This window comes from Sturnira hondurensis, unplaced genomic scaffold (genome assembly GCF_014824575.4).
Source record: "Sturnira hondurensis isolate 20B ecotype Veracruz unplaced genomic scaffold, ASM1482457v3 Scaffold0009719, whole genome shotgun sequence".
NCBI lineage: Eukaryota > Metazoa > Chordata > Mammalia > Chiroptera > Phyllostomidae > Sturnira > Sturnira hondurensis.
Genome location: NW_028082350.1, coordinates 3,208,206 through 3,231,086, shown reverse-complemented (window position 1 = coordinate 3,231,086; position 22,881 = coordinate 3,208,206). Strand labels below are relative to the sequence as shown.

The 22,881-nt window shown below is 49.3% G+C and overlaps 1 protein-coding gene across 1 annotated transcript; it reads right to left on the bottom strand.

Annotated features, from left to right (window-relative positions):
• Positions 1 to 2,108: 2,108 nt before the first annotated feature.
• On the bottom strand, positions 2,109 to 21,365 carry SCN4B (sodium voltage-gated channel beta subunit 4). The gene is made up of 5 exons (XM_037057488.1): positions 21,143 to 21,365; positions 13,489 to 13,661; positions 12,241 to 12,469; positions 9,640 to 9,769; positions 2,109 to 5,882 (listed from the first exon to the last, which is right to left on the bottom strand). The coding sequence occupies exons 1-5, from the start codon at positions 21,204 to 21,206 to the stop codon at positions 5,789 to 5,791; spliced, it is 690 nt and encodes a 229-aa protein (XP_036913383.1). The 5' UTR covers positions 21,207 to 21,365; the 3' UTR covers positions 2,109 to 5,788.
• Positions 21,366 to 22,881: the final 1,516 nt, after the last annotated feature.

The following is a 22,881-nucleotide window of genomic DNA, read 5'->3' as shown; positions in this document are numbered from 1 at the left end:
CTCATCCTCTCAGGTCTACCCAAAGGACACTTTACTCTCTCTCAGCTACCAGAGCCTTTCCCACTCCAGCATCTCTTCCCCACCTGCATTTAACCCTCCTTTTATGTCTTCCATCTTAAAAAGAAAACCATCCACCCTTCTTCCTGCTTGGGCCAATGCCCTTTGTACCCTTCACAGCCAAGTTACTTGAAAGTGTAACCTCATACTCTGGTGCTACTCCCCACTACCATGGACTCTTTTACACCCTGAAATCAAACTTCTGCCACCTCCCACTCCTGGTCATCTCATTCCACTATGCTGAGCTTGCTGGAGTCACCAACAGTCTTCATGAGGACTGATCCTTAAGTTAACAATGGACATTCTCTTCTAAACACTTCTTGCTCCCTTGACCTCAAAAACACTCTGCCTTGTCCTTGGGTCCTTCCTCATCCACCCCCTTTATGACCTACCCTCATCCAACTAGCCCCTGAATGTTAGATCCCATCTTTCCCATGGTCTGAATAAACCACTTACTCCTAAGGTCTAGACCCTTGTTTTCAACTGTTTACCATTCTGCTATCCAGTGGGCAAATGCAACATTTTCATAAATGAACTTACCCTCTCCTCCCCATATCCTAGTATGCCACTCTCAGTTCCCTTTCAGGGTAAAGTTACCTCTAAGGACCTAGTCATCTACAGGAGGAATTTAGAAGTCGACCTAACCACCTTCTTCTCTTAGTCCCCTGAAATCGAGCTCTGGATATTTAACTTTCTAAATTATGTCAGCCCTTGCACTTCTTCCCATCCCCTTTCTGCTGTACTTCTGGCTTGAGCAACCACATTGGCCCAAGTAACCACACTGGCCCCACACTCCACCCTCTCCCTGCCTGCTATCTCCAACTCAAGCCCATCTCTCCCTGCTGAACTCTTCCAATGGCTTCAAAATAAAATGTAAACCTTGTGGCACAACCTGCAAGCCCTGCATGATCTAGACCCTGCCCACCCTGCCTGCTGCCCACCTCCTCCTCCCCACTCCCCACTCCCCACCATGCCATCTGTGCTTTAGTTGCAGCTGCACCTCTTGCAGTCCTGTCTGTCATCTCACAAACTGTTCTGTGTTCGCCCAAACACATTTCTATGTTCTGCTGGGCACCCAGGGACTACATTTGCCAGTCTCCCTTTAGGAGAGCATAGTGGCAGAATGATGTGACCATCTTCCAGGCCTGGCTCATGAAAATTGCAATACACCATCTTCCTTCACTTCTTCCCCACCCACCGGTTGCATCTTTGAAATGCAGTCTGAGGTGAATCCACTGAAGAGAAGAGTATAGTATGTTGAGAAATCATGGTGTGATAAAGTCCAAGAGTATGAGCAGATACACACTACACACACACACGCACACACACACACACACACACACATACACACATGTGTATCCCCAATTTCTTCTCAGCCTGGCCTTATGCCCAGCAGCTAAAAACTTCTGAAAGCAAAAGTGCTTGGATAATCTAGGTTAAAATAATTTTATATGGAGAATATTAAATGTGTATGGGTAGAACCATTCCTGAGGTATAAGCCTAAGCTTCCTCCTTCCCCCACCCCCAGACAGCTTGTCCCCTGGAACAGCAAGCTCAGGGGACCCTCCATGCAAAGCCTGCTGTGCCCATGGACTCTAGTCAGTAAGCTGGTTCTCTTTAAAGTTGCCTTCGTTCATTTGAAGCAGATTTCACCTGGGTCCAAATGTAAAGCTGGGGTTGGGGGTAGCCTGAGGAAGAGGTATGATGGCATTTATTGCCAACAGAATTGTTACCCAGGTCATTAGCATAGCGATGGCCCTAGCAATGATTTTAGTGTTAAATTCCCGCATTTTTGACCTCTCCAGGGAAGATATCAGCACTAATATGATTTGGGTGGCTGTGACTATGCCAGATCTTCTTAGGCTTTTTATATGTGAAAGCTCACCCAAGCAGGTAACATTTTCAACACAAAGAGACTAGGCCTCACAGGAGTAAAGAAACTCATCCCAATTACAGTTGGCAGGTAACAAAACTGGAACCCAGTACCCAATTAGCCAAATACAAAGACCACAAACCATGTCTATTCAATATAATTTTATTTCATCCAAGGCAAAGCTAAATAAAAATTCTACAATGCAAAATTGTTGTAAAGGCAAGAGAGTCTGATCACATCCATTCTGTGCTTGAACACAAGTCAGTGCTGAAAGTGTGCACAGCTGTGACTCCAGAGGCACCTTGGACTTGAAGCCTCCAAGGCCCCCTGCTGTATCATTTTGATCTATAGTTATATAAGAAATTGACTGTGGGTATTGTTGTCATCCAAGCCAGAGGAATAAACCATGCATAAGATAGTCAAAAGCACTACATATTAGGTGGGATGTGAGAGGTTAGGGACTCCAACCTGGGACAAAGTAAAGTGAATCAAACTACAGATTTTTCCAGAGAAGTGCCTCCTCTTCTACCACACACCCATCCCCTGCCTCAGCACTCTGATGGTAGCGGTCTAAAACAGTGAGATTGAGTCATGGAGTTATGGAGCCCAGGAGTATGGCTGGTCTTCCCCCTGTTTCCTGGCCTTTCTCAGTCCCAGGTGCCCCAGCAGGTATAGCTGAGGCCAAAGTAGTAGCTCCTGAAATGTAGTCTCCCCATCTCAGGCACACTCAGCCTTCATATATTCCCTGTCTCTACAGAGTCCACCCACTCTGCAGTCATGCATTTCCACATGCACATTCCATGCCCCTCCATTTTATAGATGGGGAAAGCTGAGCCCAGAGAAAATGCATGACCCACCTACTAGGCACAGCCTCACCATCTTGTCACCATCTCAGAAACATAGTCTCACCTCCAGCTCTGGTCAGCCAGCCAGATGTGAAAAGTCTGAGCTCTATCAGCTCCGCTCCCAGACCTCTCTAGCATCACAGGTTCATTCTGGCTGCCTTCTGCTCAATTCTTACATGAGGAGAAACTCAAGGCCTGGAATGCTGAGGCCCTGTTTTGAGGTCAAGGATAGGAAACTGAGAAAGTCTTTGTCTTTGGTCTCACTCACTTTATAGTTGGCAGAGCTGCATCTGCCCAGGGCTCCCAAAATCCACTTTGTAAATGCCTCTGTGTAGCCAACAAGCCTGAAAACACCCTCATCAGCCCTGGACATCACCTTGGAGTCCGGCATACATTGAGGATCTACATGGGGAGGTGGCTTTGCGTTCTACTGCAAATCCATGTCAATGTTTCTCCATGGGTATAATCCCAGCATTGGGACAGGACAATCCTTTGTTGTGGGGACTTAATTTAGCTTTCTTAGTCCCAATTACAAAGTGCCAGTAGACAATCCTAGGCATTGGGGCAACTAAAAGTGTCCCCTACTGTCCCAATCACCTCTTAGAAACCACCAACCAAAAGCCATGGACAAGAAGCTTTAAGCATCAGAGCCAAGGTCTCTAACACCACAAAGACTAAAATAATTCCAAGGAGGGAGAGTGGGAAGAGAGGGAGAGTTGGAGAGAGGGAGAGAGAGAGGAGGAGGAAAAGAGAGTTAGTTACAGCGATGGGACACAGAGAAGAGTGCAAAATAAACTTGGAACAATCCCACCAATTATAATACCTGGCCTCCTAGATCCCTTTCCAAGTCCAGAAAACTTTTTAAACAAAAACCTGCCAAGCCTCACAACAATCCTGTGAGGTAGGGTAAGTATTATTACACCCATTTTATAGATGGGGAGGCTGAGACTAGAGAGGACACATGACCCACCTACTAGTCAGCAGTAGAGGCAGGAGTGGAGAGGATGACGCGCCCTCTCTCCCCACTCTGCCTGGGCTGCCTCTCAAGTATGCCTTTCCTCTGTGAGGGGAGCCCAAGACCTTGCCCAACCAAATGTTGAAGCTGGGAAAGGAGAAAGCAGTTTTGCATTACGGCAGCTACAAAAAATTTCTAAATGGCTAGTGGCTCTGCTCCGTCTGTTCCCAAAACCAGGAAAATTTGAACCAGAGCCCAGGATGAGTTCTGGGTGCCAAAGTACAGAAAGAACAAAGGCAGATCAGAGTAGGACCCTGTGGGCACATCCGGTTAGGCACCAGCCACAGGCCACAGCCCTGGTGCCCTACAGGTGCTGCCGTTTCTCATTCTCTCCCCATCTGCTGCTTTCTGGAAGGAAGAGCCCTAAGGCAGTGCCCATACTCTCTGTTAAAGGGGCTACTCCCCTCACCCCAGGGACCCAGACAACAAGTGTCAGAAATTCTATAAGAGAGCGAGGGAGTGGGAGCAGATGGCAGAGACCTCCACTGTCACAGCTCCGTGCCATCTCTCATTTCCCCATTTCTACTCCACAGAGAAAACACAAGAGGACTTCCATCAGGAGGACCCACTCTCAATTCTACTACATCCTTTGACAGGGATCCCCATGGGAGCCCTGGGCAGTGTCTCAGCCACTGCACCAGGGGCTGTTGGTGACACAACTCCAGCTTCCTAGTCCATTGCATGACCCAGGGTGAGGGCCATTGGGAATCCCTCACCAGTGCCACCCAAGAGGTGGCTGCTGTGTATGGGCTGAAGAGGGGATGGAGGGAATGAGCTGGGACCTGGGAGCTAAGGCACAGTCTAGCCCTACATTCAGGGATGTGCAAACCAGTTCCTGGAAAAGCAAAGGAAAACTGCAGCACTCTCTCCTTGCTCCTCCCCTATCCTGGGATGGGAGAGGGGGTGGCACAGCTGAGTAGGAAGCAGCCAGAAAACCCAAGGGTCCTCTCATCCAAAGGAAGAGAATCCCTGAGATGAAGAATAAGATATGGAGGGCACAGGAAGAGCAAGCCAACAGGAGGGAGGGTGTAACACCTCAAGCAACATGATGCTCCCTGTCACATCAAGGAAAGAGCAGGGTAGAACCAGACTCGGAGTTCCCAGTAGTGGCAATGGTCCTGCCATGCCAAGGAGAAGGGGTGGCCAGCACTGGCAGGGCCGGAGTGGGCATTCCAGTAGCCACAAGGCCCAGGACACTGGCTCTCCCACCTCTGCAACTCTGAAATGCTAGGGAAGGGGTAGGCAGCACCCCAGTGCTTCAGAAAGGCCCAGCAGGCCCCTTCATGAGCCCTTCAGGAACCAAGAGATCACAGGAGCAGGCTAGGTGGGCCAGCAGCCCCACAACACCATGGCAGCCAACCTCCCATTATGAGGTTTCAGGATTCAGAGCAGCAGGGTTTTGGGGAGCAAGAGTATGGGTCCAAGGCAGGGAGGCACCCTGCCATGGGGGAGACAAAGAGAAGAGCCCCACTATGGGGGGTCGGGAATCCACCAAAGCCTCTCACTGTAGGCCCTCCTCCAGTAGCCTCCCACCCTCAGATCCTGCACAGAGTCCTCTAGGCCACTCCCTCCACCAAAAAGGTTAGTAATCCATACTAAAGGCCCAGCTACTGGGGTAGCCCTCACTAGTCCCCCAAGTCTCTCTAAAAGAGAATTCTGGAGGCAAACCAAGACATTGTTCTCATAGGGTGGAGAGACTTAAGGAGAACCACCTACCCAGGTGTTGGGGGATGGACCCTCCACCCTCTGAGCCTCTCCTTTTCTTCCCTGAACCTTCCACTGCCCATCCACCCCCCACCAACCCTCATCCCTGGGGAGCCCTGGCTGGGGAGAGGGTGGGGCAAGCTGGACAGGACCTTAATTTCTCCCCACTGAGAAAAACTACAGTTTGAGCCAAGCAGCAGGTGTCTCAGGCACGTGGGTTCACAGACATGGCTCAAGCATGTTTCATCATCAGAAAGGGAGGCTCTCTGTGGCTGCTTGGCCCCAAGCTGGGGCTCACACCTTTGTTGGTGGTTTCTCTTCTGCCTTGGAGCCCGGCAACCCATTCTCTGTATTGTCATTCCCTGAGGAACTTACAAGGCACTCCTTCCTGGAGAGAGAGGGAGGAGAGAAGGGCACTGGTGAGAGGAGAAGCAAGAGTATTGGATACATTGTGAACGGGGAGCCGCAGCCCCCTGTGCCCACCCAGCTCCCTCCATGGCCTTCCATAGACCTAAGGTAGCCAGAGGCCAAGCCCAGGCCTAAGCACTATACCCAAGTTTCCTCATCTATATAATGGATATAACAATGACACCTTCTTTATGGGGTTGCTAGGAATAGTCAACAAGCATGTGTAACAGTGACTGGCACACAGAAAGTAGTCGGTAAGGCTACCAAACACCTAGTTATCTCAACATGGCAGGAAGCAAGGGTATCAGGCTCTGTTCCCAGGTGTCAGAGCTGAGTGGAAGCCAAACCAGGGTATTTCTCACACTGTGCCAAGCCAGGTAAAGGGTCCAAGCCTGCAGGAAAGGAGGTAGTATGCCAAGGGCAAAGAGCCCCTCTCCCAGGGCCCTAGCAGGCTCTTCCTCCCTGAGCTCACTGTGACCAGCAGAAGAAGAACAGGGAAGGGGCAGAGCAGAGGTTCTGCACCAAGGATCGCAGGTGTGAGCAGACAGTGGTGCAATAGTGCAGAAGGCAGCAGGAAGGAGAAATGCTTAGGTGGAAAGACACCATCCTGCCAGCCTGTGCTGAACATGCTTCAATTCCAGTTCATTTCACCTCAACGGCAGTGCCCAAGTCTTCAGGGAAGACCTGACTGTTACATCACACCCGGCTTTCTACTCATGAAAATGTCCAAGGCTTTTCCATAGCTGCCATTGCTAAACTACATTTTAGCCTTGCCCTAGACTTGCATAGCCAGGTTTGAAGCCCTTGGAAAGGACTTAACATTTTGTCCACATCGATTTCATCTTGCAGAAATTTTTCCAGCCTATCATGATCCTCTATATACCAATTTTGTTCTCCAACATAGTCACTAAGTTCCTGGAAATTTGATTAAGTATATCATTGCTAGTATAGGTCAAATCTTAATAACCATGAACAAAGCCCTGGCTGGTGTAGCTCAGTGGATTGAGCATGGGCCTGTGAAGCAAAGGGTCACCAGTTCGACTCCCAGTCAGGGCACATGCCTAGGTTGCAGGCCAGGTCCCCAGTAGGGGACACACGAGAGGCAACCACACATTGATATTTCTCTCCCACTCTTACGCCTTCCATTCTCCTCTCTCTAAAAATAAATAAATAAATAAAATTTAAAAAATTGTAAAAATGTATCACAATTATTTTTAAAAAAAAACATGAACAAGGAGTCCTGTGGCAAAGTGCTGAAGACCTCTACTGAGATGGATCTATTTATCTATTATCTATCTAGCCAATCTGCCAATTCCTATTTACCTAACTATCCATATTTTTTCACCAAGAACCTTCTGGGCACTGGGCACTATAAGACTAGAAGGCTAGGCAATTTTACATGGTGCCTATACTCAGAGAACTCGTGGTTTTTCGTGGAATTTGATATTAAACAATGCATACCAAGGAGGAACTCCATATAGAAAGGCTCCTTCTAGGGATCAGGGAAGGCTCTTTGGAAGTGTGATTTAAGTTGAGAACATGGAAGATGAGTAGGAAAGTAGGGAAGAGACGTTCCAGGCAGAGGGAAACACACCCCTATGTGAAAGCCTAGAACTGATGATGTGAAGCTGTCCGACACCTCCCTTCTTCTCAGGAGGCCACCCCACCTCTGCTGCTAATACAGGTTTTCCTTGCCACTCAGAGGACCCTTCTCAGGCTTCCCCAGGGCCTGCCTCCAGCCTCCCCACACAGCCCATCTACCCACTATGGCCAGACCCTTTATTTTGAAGGCCTCTGACTAAGACCTAGCCAGCTCCTCTATGTTCACAAGAGCCAATCCCAGCCTGGACTCCCAGGTCCCCAAGTGCTTGCCGCCAACCTCCCTTGCAGGGCTTTCATCCCCTTCCTTCCTACCCCATCTCCCCCTGCCAACAAACACAATGCCTTGTTCTCCAGACACATACCCACTTCCTAGACTTTCTGCCTTTTCTCTCAGTGGTTCCCACATCTGAAACAGCCTTCTCTTCACCCTTCCCAGGGCTTAAATTAGATCCACCTATCAAGGCCCACCACAAACTCCCTTTGCCCAAAAATTCTTCCCTACTATTCCACCCTCTTCTGACACCCTGCAGCATTCTATCACACCTCTTTGCTGCCACTGATCCCTTCTACTTTCTATTACATTTATTGGTGTACACATCCTTCACTTAAGAGCAGAATATCATTCCTTCCAGAATTTCCTACAGCACCTGACACGTGCCTTTGCATACCGTACCTCAAAAATAGGCACTGATTGAAAGAATGAATGCATGAGATCTAGATATACCCTATGAATCAGTAGGGTATAATGGCAATGGTTCAAGCTTTTAACTCAAACAATCCAGGGTTCAAATCTCACTTCTATCACATACTAGCCATGTGGCATTGGGCAAATCACTTAACCACTCTGAGCTTCACTTTGCTCAACTGTAAAATGAAAATTATGGTTATTACATAAAAATGTCTGGAGACACAATGTAGGTATTTGATGAATGCCAGGAAGTGCTGGCATCTGCAGCAGTCTCCTGACCCACCAAGTGCCAAGTAAGAAAACAGTTAGCCTGTCTTGTCATTGATGAACCTACGGTGGCACCCAAGGGTCACCTTTTTTTAAGTGCTTTAAAACCAGATGTCAAATTCTTTCTTCTTCAATTGTGCCTACCATTAATAGTAACATTGGGTATTAACAACAAAATGTAGTCCTCCATGTTTCTGGTCCCTCTGAAGATTTCCAAACCCTTCACAGCCTCTGGCCATGATGCAGGGAGACAGCGCGAGAGCTCTTCCTCACAGCCAGGACCTGGGATGAGGCACCCAGTGGCTCCTCACTCCAACATGCTTAACATTCCCCCTGCCTTCAGCTCCTTCCCCTCTCATCAGTGTAATTTCTGCCCTTCCCAGCAATTCCCTCTTCTCAGCTAAGCAGAATAAAGCAAATGGAAGCAAAGTAGTTCTCCCTTCCTCATCCACCCCCCCCCCCCCACTGTCACCTCTCTGCTCCAATGGCAGGCATCCTTCACCTCGTCTTCTCATTAAGAACACAACTTTCAGTGTCTTCTCCCTGGGCAGTATTGCAACGGCCCACACCTGTTCTGGCAGTTCTTCCCTCCCCTCCCCCTTAGAGATGCCTATTTTTAGGTATGAATTAATCCTAGAGCTTCCTAGAAAGCAATATCAGCCTTTTTAGATTTCTTTATCTCTACCATTTGAATTTTCAGAATGTCATGGAAAAATTCCAACTCTCCAAAAGGATCTCCCCATTTTAAAATTTCTGTACATGGAATCTGACACTTTCTCTGATTTAGACCAAAAGGGCTTCCTAAATTCTTTAGTAGGGCTTGGGGTTGGGGTAATACAAGTAAAAGAGAGAGGGTAATGGAATGGGCAGAAAGAAGGGGGACAAGAAGGAGTGGGGCAAGTAGGAGTAAATAAGTTGCATTTCTGCACTCAATGAATTCAACATATTCAATAAATACCTTTTGGGAACATGGGGAAGAGGGAGTGAGACTAGCAGAGGGGTGGAGGGTAGGACAGACAGCGGTAGGTTAAGGAGACGTGGTGGGGTGAGGGGATGGATGGAAAGAGAAAGGCCGACGGGGTCAGATGACAGTGGGACTAGAGGAGGTTGGGAGCACACACGGGATAAGAGTAGGTGGTGGGCTGGTGGAAAAGAGGAGTGTGCTCTGGAGACAACTCACTTCTGTTCCTGAGTCTTCTTGAGGATAAAGGTGATGAGCTTTTTGACCAGCAGGATGAAGATAAGGAGCCCAAGGACCCCACCCACAACAGCCAGGATGATAAGTGTCACCGTATTGTCCACTTCTTCCACTGCGTGCCACAGCCGGGAGAGAAGAAAGAGAAAAAAGAGAGCAGGAGTCACCTGGAGCCAAGCACCATGAGACCACACAGCCTCCAACCCCAGTGTCTGGGATATGTCTTCCTACCCCAGGCCCCTGGCCCTCCGTGCAGAGCCTTAGAGAAAGAAGTAGGAGAAGCCAGAACATGGCACCCATCGGGCTCATGCACCACACAAGGGGCCCCTCCTCCCTCCTACTCTCCACACATCCTCCCACAGACACACGTACAGGTTCTGAAATAATTCAGACTCCAGGCCCCAAAATTGCCCCATGAGAATATCCTTTCTTCTTTCTAGGTCTTTTTTTGCTTGTGCAGAAAAAATTAAGACTCTCTCTCTATCTCCCATGTGGTGGGGAGACTTTGGAGTCAGTCTGGATTTTAAGTAAAGGTTTTCAGCAGTCACTAACAAGCTGGAACCTCGAGCAGGTCATTTAACCCTTCTTGCCCCCATTTCCTCATCTGAAAACTGAACTCTTGATTCCTTCACAAACCTGTTCTACCCATAGCCTCTCCCTTCTTTGTTCAAAAAACTCCATTTTCCAGTTGCTCTGACCAAAATCCCTGAAGTTATCCTTGATTTCTCTTTTTCTCAAACCCCATATCTAATCCACCTGAGAATTCTGAAGGCCATAATTGCAACAAAATCAACAACAAAAATAAAAATCCAGAATCTGACCCCTAACCGCCACTCTGGCATCTCTTGCCCAAATGTTTGCTATAGCCTGCAAACTGGGCTCCTCGCTCCACTGTCTGTCCTTGGCACAGCAGCCAGAGGCAGCCTATGCCAGCACGAACTTCTCTGCTCAGAGCCCTTCAGTGGCCCCCATCTCATTCATGCTTGCAGAGCCCCCCACACAGTCTGGCTTAATTAGACTTACCCCCTACTACTCACCCTGCTCCAGCCACACTGGCCTCCTGGTTTTCCAAGCATCTTCCTCAGGGCCTTTGCTCTTGCAGTTCCCTGTGCCTGGACTATCTTCCCAAAGACATCCTCACAGCTTCTTCCTTTCCCACTTCCTTCTAATGTTCTGATTCTATGTCACCTTTTCCAATGAGGCCTTCCCTAGTGACCCTGCTAGCACCCCATGTTTCCTTCTCCATTTTACCTTTCCTCCCTAACATGAACCATCCTTCTTTATCTTGTTTTCTGTGTATCTTCCCCAACTAGAAGACAATCTCCATAAGGGCAAGAATTTGTCTATTTTGTGCATGCTATAACCTCAGCATGTAGAACAATGTCTGCCACATAGTAGGTGCTCAATAAATATTTGTTGAAAAATGGATGAATGACTTTGTAAAAATTAAGAGAAACTCACCTTGATGAGATATGTGAGGAGCAAAGGAGCAAAGGTAAGCGAGAGCACCTAACTTAGTGCCTGGTACTCAGAAATGCTCCATAAATATTGGTTCCCTTCCCCTTCTCTTCCTTCCTGAAAAAGCTAAGCACAAAGTGGGTGACCTCCAGAGAGGAAGATGGGATAACATATGCAGACTTGACTCATGACTGACTCTGGGCTCACAGCAAGCTGCCTGATGGCCTCTGGTTCTGTTCTTGGTGCAGCCAACATTGAATTCGTGAGCATCTCCTGCTCCAGACATTCCATGTGAAGCTCCAGGACACATTAAAACAGCACAGTCAGTATCCTTGAGCAAGGGCCCTTCCCTTTATCTCTGCTTCTGCACCTTCCTAGCTTTCCAGGCTCTCCCTCCATGAAGCCCAGACTAACTCCTCTAACCCCACCTTCAGAGTCTGGGTCATGTGACTACTTGGCTCCATATCACATGCTTCTTCATTGTCTAATTCTTCCATCTGTGTCAGAATAGAATGCTCACCTGGGATGAGCATTCTATAAGCTCCAGAGAGGCAAGACCATTCTTACCAATCTCCATTGCCTATATCTCTACATGTTCTGCCTCTATTTCAGTTATCTGGCTACCTATTTTCTATCCTACCCTGAACTGTAAACCCCTCAGGTTAAAACCCTATGTAGCATTCATAGTACTCTTGGGTGCAATCCCTGGAATTCAACCAACTCTTGCTAAAGGAATACACAGAACAGTAATAATCAGCATTTAGAGAGAGAGAGAGCTTTATCCATCTCAAAACCCTTCCTAACTTCTCTAACTCTCACAACAACCTTAGGAGAATGCAACCATATTCCCATTTTACAGATGAAGAAAATGAGGCTCAGAGGGGCTAAGTGTATTTTATAAGCTATTCAGTGACAGAATAAGTATTCAGGCTAAGTTCTGTGAGGTTCCAGAGGTAACTCATTTAACTCTTGAAAGGATAAAGTGAAAGAAAACACCAGTGTGGTCCATTTTACCATTTCACTGGTAAAAGTTCTCTTCTCAGGTTCCTCTTTACTCATTTCACATTGAGTTGGGTATCCCCTAGTCCTTCCCACTCCACTGCCCTTGTCTCTGTTCCCATTGCATACATTTATCAACCACGTGGAGGAAGATGGTGGCCTGGTGCTGAAGATCTTTCTCCTTGGGATTCTTCACATGACAAGTATATTTGCCTGTGTCACTGAAATCCAGGTCCTTCAGCAGAATGGAAAGGTTGTTCATCTTCTCCTTAGTGGAGCCCTCCAGAGAGATGCGGTCATCAATTTTCAAATGCACCTTGGGGTCAGCCTTCTCAGTCTTCACAGTCCCACTTATGAGCTGGGAGGTAGATGGGGGAAAGACAGTGGACAAGAAAGAATCAGGACCCTCAAGGGTCACAACATCACTCCAGCCCACTCCCCAGGTCCCTGCCCTGTCTCAGAAGTGGGCCCTCCCTCCTGCCTTCCTTTCCAGCCTCGATAGCTCTGCCAGTCTAACCTGAACTTCACTTGCTTCAGGCTAAACCCATATTCTTTCTTTGAAGTCTCCCGGGGATATAGCCCAGCTCTTACTGCTTTCTTCCTAAAGGCCTTTTATAATAACTCCTGCAAATGCCACACTCATTCCCCTCTGCCACTCCTCCAGCCTTTGCTGACATGAGTCCCCTCCCTGTCCATCCCAAATGAGGCCCTCCACTAAGATGTGGATCAATCCTACAGCACCCTCCAAGTTCAGCATTTAATTATATCGAATTGGTCATTTGTGGTTTCTCTGTATTTGTCTCTATGGTTCCTACTAGAGTGCAGAATGAGTCCTCAATAAACACCTGTTGGTTGATCCATCCTGACCTACAGCACTGTGGATATTCCTACAGGTCTAGTTCTCTTCTCAGGTTCCTCTCGCCTCTTTCCAAGTCTACTTCCTCTGCCCTTCTCCCATTTGGACTCCTCATTCCCTCTCTCCAAGTCTTCCAAAGGCCCTACTCTCTCCTGCTTTATAAATTAAATTATTAGATTTTGCACAAGCGATTCAAGCCTCAGGTGTTCCTTTAGACCAAACAGAGGACCCTAGCCAAGGATTTCAACAGGTCCCAAATTCTGGCAACATGAGTTAAACATCCCTCCCGCTTAGATCTTTCTAGGTAGGCTCTGCAAAGAACACTGGGAGAAAGAATGACAAAAGTTGAGTCCTGGGGACCTTCACAGTGGGGTCAGGTTCCAAGGGCCCAGGATCTGAGATGGAGGAAGGGGGGGGGGCGGGGGGAGGCAGGAGGGGGCGAGGGGGGGCGCGGCGCAACAGAGAAGGGTGGGTAGGAGAATCTGATTTGTCCTATCCTGTCCTTTCCCCCCACTACTTACAATCTTGAATGTATCACTGCTGTTGTAGGACCACCAAAAGCCAAGGTCATGGAAGCCGAAACAGCTGGAGAAGGTGCAGGGCAGCAGGATCTCTGTGCCATTGACAGCGTAGAGGTCGGTGGCCTTACCCACAGACACCTCCAGCGACAGGGACACCGGGAGCAGGAAGAGACCTGTGTGAGGGGGCATCACCTCCCATAAGAAAACCCATCTGGAACCTCCAGGCTGGAGCTCTGGGAGTCTCAGTAGGGTGGTCTGGCTGACGGGGGGCTGGGGGGGGGGTGTCCAGTCACCCTCAGATTCAACTTCAAGAAGATGGTGCTCTTCAGTTCAATTGACACTAGCAGGGCCACCGGCCTTAATTCTCAATTTCTCCCTCCCTTGGCCTAGGCAGAATTGAATTCTGGGCTACTTATCCCTGTGGCATTTTGAATGACCACTAGGGGTCATCCCAACCCAAGAAAATGGGGCCTTTGCCGTGACTCGAAGTCTGTGCCTCAAGTACAGGACCAGCTCCTTATATTTGTTTCCCACAGGAATTTTCCCTAGAACAATATGTGGCCTCCCCTTTTACGTTTTCAGTATTGGGGGGTGGATGGGGAGATGGGGGACTCGGAGCGAGGCTCCAGGCGGTAAAGAAAGGAAAGTGCAGCCGCAGTACCCGGACACTGTTCTCCATTAGCCCTGGAGGCTCCCACCAGCCCAGAGGGGTGGAAGGTCCGAGGGACACTGAGGATGGACCTTGCTAGATCATCTTGAGTCCAAAACCCTGTGGCCACCGAACAGGATCCTGAGGACAGAACTGACGGGCCAGGACATAATGTGCCCCAGAGGGGGGGGCGGGGGGGCGGGGCCTGGTCTCAGCATTGGGCAGCAGCAATGGCGGACTGACTAAACCATGCAGGGAGAAAAACTTCTTAAGGAAGCTGAAGGCACACTGCGAGGGCCGATTCCGGGCAACCAGATGCATGCAAGTAGGGGACGGGGCAGAAAGGGCGATGGCCCCCTGGTCGTTCCTGACCTAGAGTGCGGGTTCAGCCTCCACACCCCACGGCCCGACTCTGGCCCCGCCTCCTGGAATGGTCTGAAGAGCTCCCTCCATCCCGCTCCACACCCACACCCATACCCACTTACCAGCACACCAATACCATCCCCATCTTTTGGGCAAGTGGAAACCATGAGTTTTCACTTATTGGAGAAAGGGGGCCAAGTGCTGACCAGAATTGGGGTGGGGGGGCACCTGGGTGATGGCTTTACAAACTCAGAGACCTAAAGTAAGAGCAAAGGATGGTCTGAAATTACAATGTATTAATGAAAAGCAGTTTATTTATGGCAGGTAGTCATGTCCTAGGTTTGAAACTTCCCTGACAAAAGTCAATATTTACCTTAATTAAGGCTTTCTGTTATCTTTTTGCATCTACAATAACATACCTTTGTAATATCCAAGTAATTTTCTTTTTCTGGATCCCTCAAGCTGCACCAGAGAGAGACCACACATCCCCTCATTATTATTGCTACCATGTTAATTGTGACTGTTAACTACCCTGTACCCACCTATTGAAAAGAAGTGTCTATCATTTTACTTTTTATCCAATCCCAAAGGTCCTCTCCTCCACTATGCTTTCTCCTGCCTCCCTAATCTGTCACCAGTGGATTTCATGTAATGTCTTACTTCTTTTTGTTGCTGTAATGCATAAAGGTGCAAAACTGCCATTTCCCAGAACATTTTCTAAATCCATTTTGTTTCCCAGCAATTCTTGTCAACTCACAAAAATTCTCTACAGGTTTGAATGTTTCTTCTGTTGACACACTCATGGCCTCTGGGACCCACCTCATGAGTCCTTATAAGGGGACCTGCCCCTTCTCTTATTGTACAAAGTCCTTAAGAAAACCCCACTATACATCGAGATCTTGGGAGGAGGGCATCAGAAGTGAATGCCACCTCTTCTTGTCACTAGATAAAATGGTACTTGTAGTTGTTCCCGGAGCGGGGTTACGCAGTGGGGGCCCTACTCAGATTCCTAGAGACCCCTGAGAATAACGTCCCTTTCCCAAACCCAGATTCTTGATAAATGCTGCACGTGAGTAATCACATTTCCTTCTCACTTCATACCTGTGAAGTGGATGTTACTAGTCACATTTTACACGTGGGAAAAGTGAGGCTCAGAAGAGCAAAGTGCCATGCTCAAAGCCTTACAAATTCTAAGGGTAGTTGAAGTATGAACTGGAGTCTGACTCAAGGGCTCAAGGGTGTTTGCAGTGGGAAGCAACCACCTGGCTTGCACTCCCTCCTATCCCAAAGTTTCCCTGGCTTGTATTCTTAGACTGCTGCTTCCTTCAACTACCGGGACCTCCAGCCTGCCATTCAGAGCTAAAGGGCCCACACTGATCCATTAATCTTACTGCTTCAGTTCAGAGACAGAACAACCACGGCCCCAAACAGGAGACTTGGCTAAGCTGACTGGGTCTAATGGCTGGGCCCTTTGAGAACCCCTTTTAGCCTAGGTCAGCTCCCAGCTCTACAGGCAAATCTTAGAACCATTCTTGTTCCCAAGTCAGCCAGGGCCAGTCTTTGTTTCAGAAGTCACCAACCTTGCCCTTTCTCCCGTCCTCACTCTCAAGGAAGGACATCTATAGTCTGACTTCATTCTATTAGGCTGCATCATAAACCAGTTTCCTCTTGTTTTGCCCACATGAGACAATGATGCATGGTGCACCTGAACAGTGCTTTGTAAGTGACAGTGAAGTAGCTCCAAGGAGTGCTGGCAGCCTGGCTCCTGCTCCCAGGGCTCCCCTCAGTTTCTTCATCTCACCTTAGCTTCTGAAGGCAAAGTGGTGTGCTCATACCTCAAAGCACAGAAATAAAGCCCCAAGGTCCAGAAACCCAATCATGACTCCTGCCACTGTTAATAATAGCTAATACAGTAAGTGCTCACTTCGCATCATTCATAAGTTCTGCAATTTTAAGCAAAACAATGTAGAATGAAACCAATTCACCCTAGGGCAATTAATATAAACAGAAGTTAAGTTCCTATGGCATCATATTAATGTTGTCTCAAAACGACATTGAACAAAATGACCTAATTCAAGGACCTGCTGTATGTATTTATTGAGCATTTACTATATGCCAGACATGTTTAATCCTCACACCTACATTATGCGTGAAGTACTGTAATAACTCTATATTACAGATGAGATAACATAAGAGGTTAGGTGATTTGCCTAAGATCAACAAGAGACATTTCTATCATCCCAAAGCAAGGCGATACATTTTAAAATAGCAGGATTTCCCCACCAGGGTTCAAATTAGTGTTAAGTGGTTATTTCAGCTATCCCTCGCCCTTAGGTCAGCTCCCGTGTGCCAGGAATTATTCTAAAGCAGTTGCTTTCAAACTTAAGAGAGCATCAGAATCACCTAGCCAAGCAGTTGCCCAGCTGACTTCTAGGAAGGACTGTATCACGAACATATGCTTGTGACAGAGCTGGGGCCTGTCTGCTGCACTCTCACCTGTGAAGCTGTGCTAGGGGGAGAGAAGGGAGCATGGGCAAGTATGGACCCATAGAGGCCTCCAAGCCAAGAGAGGGCTGATCAGGTGCAAGACAGGTCCCACTGTGCATGCTGACCTTTAGAAAGTCAGAGATACCACATGCAGTGTACACATCCCCAAACCAGGGATGGCTGTCTTTCCTGCCTCTCCACTTTAGTACAAAGCCAAAACATGAGATAATAAAATGCAAGAAGGACTTCAGTGAGTCAAACCCTCTGACCTTGGCACTCTGCAGGTAGAGGAGGATAGTGATTAAAAGGAGGGAGGGGGAAGGAGGTAATTCCAGGTCTGGATGTAACCAGAGCACACCTAGCTTAAAGGCCAATGTCAGCAAAGAAAGTCTCCAGACCATTTGTACACTGTTTTATACTTCTGCCCTGTACCACTCTTGGAGGAAATTGTTTCTATGTGGTGCGCTGTTTCCCTGAGCAAAGAAGGGCTTTCTTTGCTTTGTCCAAAACCTAACTCTGTAGAATTTCAAGGAGTGCATATGTGTTTGGAATTGGAGGACCTGTTTCTGGCATCATGGAACTGATGAGTACGTCCTCCTATTCATCAGCCTGCAGGATTCAATCCTGAGCCCCAAAGTTTTGCCTTTGCTCACTGAAAGGTCCTAACCATTTGCCCACTCTCCGAGTAGCCATTTTGTTTGCCATACTCCAAAGTCTTCTGCCCAATCCCATCCTCATCGAAGTGGTACAGTTTCGGCTAGGGGTTGACTCAGGACTTCCAAGTTTCCTTAAAGTAAAAATGTATTCCGTCCATGCAAATGTTATTATCAAATATTCATGCCAGCAGGAATCTAATGGCTACCATCAGATATTTCAAAGACAAATGCCACATCTAAACATCAGTCACACCTACTCACTGTGGAAGAAGGAAAGAGGGACAGAGCGGTACCTACTCTAAGTTCAGTTCCCAGGGCTTGCCCGGTGTGGCAGGCAGAAACTGGCTGACTTTTACAGGGAAGCTCACACACTCTGGCCCCAGGGGAGTCAGATAGACTCAAAGTTAAAGCTGGGAGGCAGAGAGCAGACTGAGGCCAACAGGACAGACCTCTCCTGGGGTACAGGCCCTAGGGGCTGTATTTGACAGGGCTGGGCCAGGCAAGGCCCCTGGGCCCAGAGACAAAGGAAAGATTTCAGCTCCCTCTGCCTAGGCAACCTACCTGCTTCCTGCCCACCCCCAGGAGCTTTGCTGGGATAGAAGCATGCTCCTGAGACGTCCTGGAATGCTCAACAAAAACCAGCTTTGCAAACAAGTCCAAGCAGTGTGCCCATCCCTCCTCTTGCAGGCCACAGAACAGGTAGGTTGGCAGGGCCAGCCCGTGGCTTATACAGAGATCACCATACCCTCAGCAACAGAGCAAAATGGAAGAATTTGTGCGGAGCCTCTGCCTGTCATTCTGATCTCACCAGGAGGCAGCCAGCCATAAGGGCTGTGGGATGCCCCACAGGCCTGCATCTCCAGAAGGAGAACTAACTTTGTTCCAGATTCAAATCTGGGATCTCCCTCCACTTCTCCCTTTTCCTCTCCTCCAATGAACTCCTTACTTACCCTTTCCTTTTCCTTCCTCTGAGTGAGATTAAGCACCCTCTCTTTAATTGCGTTCTCACTAAACAAGCCCTTAATAAATACATGCCAAGGGAGAGAGGGCTGTGGAAGAGGGCACCCTCACAAGTGATGATTAAACACAGATCACAGCAATTAAGCAAATCAGAAAACAAGGAAGGGGTGTGCAGGACAGATATATTACCAGTAATATACTTAAGAAGAGACTGGCAACCACATAAACCTCAACTGCCATCTACAGCCTTGGAAACTGCTTCTCGATTAAGAGAAGGGTATCTTGTCAGGTTATCATAATCACTTGAGTCTCAGTCTGTGAGACTGAGTTTGATATGGGGAGTGAGTAGAGGACTCCTGGGAGCTTACCGCTCTATTCCTAGGCCCCTTAGTTGTGAGAACAATACCTCTGCACCCCCACCCCCAGCCTTTGTCCCTCCACACCCATGCCCCAGAGCTTCTTGCAGTCTTTAGCCCATCAGAACAATCCCTGTTGACTTTCCCTTCACCAGACTTTGATTAACTGAAAGACAAGTTAGTACGACAGAGCCCAAGAGACCTGGATGCTGTCCCATCTGACCATCAGTTGGCCATGCACAGATGAGCAAGTCATCCTCCCTCTCCAGTGCATGGTTTCCTTGCTCTTAGGGCAGCTCTGCGCTATGGTTTCCAAAGTTCTTGCCAGCTCGAGTCCTGCCAAGGGCATCTCCAGTTAACTGTCCAGTTGTTGCCACATCTCCCCACTGGACAGAGAGCAAAAATGGCGTCTGTGTCCCAAGTTCAGGACAATGTCACGGTGAGGTCTCAGCAGTGTCTGCCTGGCAAGGTCCAAGAGGGAATGATCAAGGCAGGGGGCAGAGCAAGTAGAACTAGCTCTGGTGCTGGCTGGTCACCCACCTACAAATCACTCTGCTTTCTCCTGGACTCCCCGAGGGTAGCTCAGGGAGGGCTTCGTCCAAACCTGCTCCAATGGGCCCTGCCTGATCTACCAGCTGTACAGTCTTCAAAGGAGGAAGGGGCTTCCATTTGGAGAAAAGTGCCAAGACCCTGCCCACCACCACCACCCCACACACATACTTAGTGTACAGTATGGTTTCCCACAGAAGACTGGTTCTCTGAACATTCTAACAGCCCCCAAACTGGCATTCACTACCTGACTAAGCAGCAGGAGGTATTGATAAGTGGGCTAGTGTAATGACCGTGCGTTTGAATTCCCCAGAGACGCCGTTTCCCTGCCATGGTCAGAGGGGAACCTGGGCTGATCAGAGATGAGATGAGGGGGAGCTACTGGGGAGTGGCACTGTGCCCACCCCATGAGGAGGAGTGTCAGGGCACTCAGAGGTCTGTTTCATGGGGGTCACTGGGAGACCAGCAGACAGCTGTGCCAAAGGTACCAGAGAAAACATCAGTGTCAGCCTATCTAGCACTGGGGGTGTAAACGGGCGGCTCCTGAGTGAAGAAATACTTTGTTCCCCCTCCCCGACGGGTGCTAACACCACAGCTCTGCACACAGTTTACATTTGCCAAAACGGCAGTACTGCCCCTTAAGGGAGACTGTTGTCTCCCTGTTTTCAGCGCAATTGCCTATATTATGTGCCTAACCCAATGGGGGGCAGCTGCCAAAAGCCAAATCTGACCAATATAAACAGAAGTGCAGTTGCCAAAGATGGAGTCAGCTTACATTGAAATCCATCTAGAAAAAAAAAAGAAATCCATCTAGGATTTATGAAATTACATTCTGGACTGATAAATACTGTTCCCTAACCTCTTGTTGTTTGACACTCAAAATTATCATGTGCATATTCATAGATATCCATATTCTGTTCTTTCTGTGTCCTCTGGATGTGTCTCCTAAGTCTTCATATTCATCCCCCAAATGAAGAGCCAGGAGCAGGTTAAACAAGCCCCTCCCTATGGAATCTCTTCCTACCAAGAGACAACACTTTTCCTAAAAGGGGGCTTGATGGATCTTCCAAGTCCCTCCAGCCCCTTCCAGGCCTTAGTGCGGAGTTGCAGGGAAGGCAGTGCAGTGGGCACTGAAGGTGGTAGAGGGCAGAAGAGCCAAACAGAGAGAGAGCCAGGAGGGGAGAGTCCCCCTCCCCCAATTGGTGTATGTGTGATGCCTGGGTTACAGGCAGCCAAGTTGCAAACAGCCCTGGACAGAGATAGAGACCACCATCCCAACAATCACACGTGCAAACCACCCAAGGTACAGACCACCTCCCCCAGCACACCGAACCCTCTGAACTCAGAAAACCCGAGCTGCAGCCCCAAGATCCAGCTCCGGAGCGGAAGGCGCCAAAACCAGCAGAGAACTAATGGCGAGGCTGGCAGGCCGATGGGGCTGTGGACGCGCAAGGTTCGCGGCTGGAATAGCCGACCCAGCCGGGCTCCCGCAGGAATACGGAAGCAGTGGTGTTAGTTCGATGCCGCACTTTAAAGCCCACCCTGTCACTGACACTGAGCTTCTAAGTGTCCCCTCCTCCGGAGGAAGGGTGGAGGACGAGGTAGGAGAGGAGACTAAGCTGGGGCTGCCTTACCCAATATCCCAGTGCCCAGCCATCTCTCCCGGGCTACGCCTTGGTCCCCAGCCCCGGACATCATTCCGTTCTCTCCAGGGCGCGCGAGGGGTGCGGGGATGGGATAGGGGCACAACCCAACTGGCAGCCTGCGGTCTGCAGTGGGCCCCAAGCTGCCGGAGAGCTCTGCGCCGCCGGCAGGGCTTCGGGAAAGTTAGCGAGGAGAGAGCAGGAGGCGGGGGAGGGAGGCAGAGGAGGAGCTGGCTGCGGGAGCGGTAGCTGAGGGCAAGGGGAGGAGAAAAAGGAGTGTAAGAGCAGGAGGACCGCTGAGCGAGCGCAGAGGCCAGCGTCGCTGCACCTCCGCCCTGGAAGCGCTCCAGCCGCAGGAGGGGAGGTGGCCCGCCGAGCCCAAGGCGGGGGCCTCGTGGTCCCGAAGCACGGAGAGCAGGCCCGCACCACCCCACCCCCACCCCACGCTGTTTCCAGCTAAGGCTGGGTTGCTGCAGATTTGCACTGCAGAGTCACCGGCAGCAGCCTGCACCTTCCCAGCACTGAGCTGCCAATTAGGATACTTTTGGTGGGGAGTACAGGTGGAGCTTTTCCGGTGTTGGAAGGCTGTGTAGTCGTGCTTTGGTGAACACGGTTAGGGTAGCAGCTCCTCTCCCGGGGTCGCGAAGGGGCCACTCGAATGTCCGCAGCTGGCACTGCCGTAGCCAGTGTGGTCGTCTTTCCCTCCAGGACCGGACGGAACCGTGTGTGCCCGGCTCCAGGAGCAGAGCTTCCAGTTGAGCACCGCTCCAGCCCACTGCCCCCCAATCACTCCCATTTCTTCACAGACTCCGGGGAAATCGTGGTACCCTTGGTTAGGGAATCAGGCCAGATGTACCCGATCCGCTCCCGGTTTAACCCTGTCGCGGCACCCCTACTTCTCCTTTTCCCACATAGGAGGTCCCCCTCAAACTCTGCCCTTTCATCCTCCTCCAAAAGTTTCTTTGGTCGCCTTCGGGGTCCCGGAAGCCTATCTCGGACTCTGTTTCGGGTTTCCAGCTTGAGGGTCAGCCAGGTGAGAGGGCTGAGGTGAGACTGCCAACATGCAGGCCTTTTTTCCAATCTTGAGTTAAAAAGGACGAATGCTTTTGGGAGTAATTTGGTAGCTCATGTCTGATAGCCTCCCCCTTCCCAACCATTCAAACTTCCTCCCTCTACCACAAATCCTGTCTGATTTCTTGACTCTCCATTCTTTTTCATGCATGGAAACTGATTCGAACTTGAAAACCTGCTCCCACTCCATGGTATGACACCTGCTAGAGACCCTCGCCAACCTCCAACAGCTCCCCACCATCCACCTTCTTAACCTCTGGTCCCCGGTGTGCTTCAGAGAAACCCCTTGAGGTTGTATGGGAAATGATGCAGGCGTATTTGTTTTTGTTGTTGTTTTCTGGGGAGAAGCTCTCTGCCTTTCTTCAGTATGGCTGTGAGAGTGTCGTGGCTCTGGAGTCAAGCACTGGAGAGTCAAATTCTAGCTCCAGCATTTATTATGTTATGACCTTGAGCAAGTTATGCAACTTCTGCAGAAGCCTCATCTGTAAATACTGAAAAGAATGATATTTGCCTCCTGGGATTGTTAAGAGTAGTGGCACCCTTACCTCTGAGCAACAGGAGCCTCAGTCCAAGACTCCTGAGTTCAGAGGGCCTCACTCTGGTCCTCCTCTGGCCATACTCCTCACTAGAAAAGGAATTTATGGGACAGGTGCATTCAT

Coding starts and splice junctions, on each gene's coding strand:
- SCN4B (XM_037057488.1), bottom strand. CDS start 21,206: ATGATGTCCGGGGCTGGGGACCAAGGCGTAGCCCGGGAGAGATGGCTG. Junction 13,662..21,142: donor GCTGGGCACTGGGATATTGG/GTAAGGCAGCCC, acceptor CCCCTCACACAG/GTCTCTTCCTGCTCCCGGTG. Junction 9,770..12,240: donor CCTCCACGTGGTTGATAAAT/GTATGCAATGGG, acceptor TGTGGCACGCAG/TGGAAGAAGTGGACAATACG.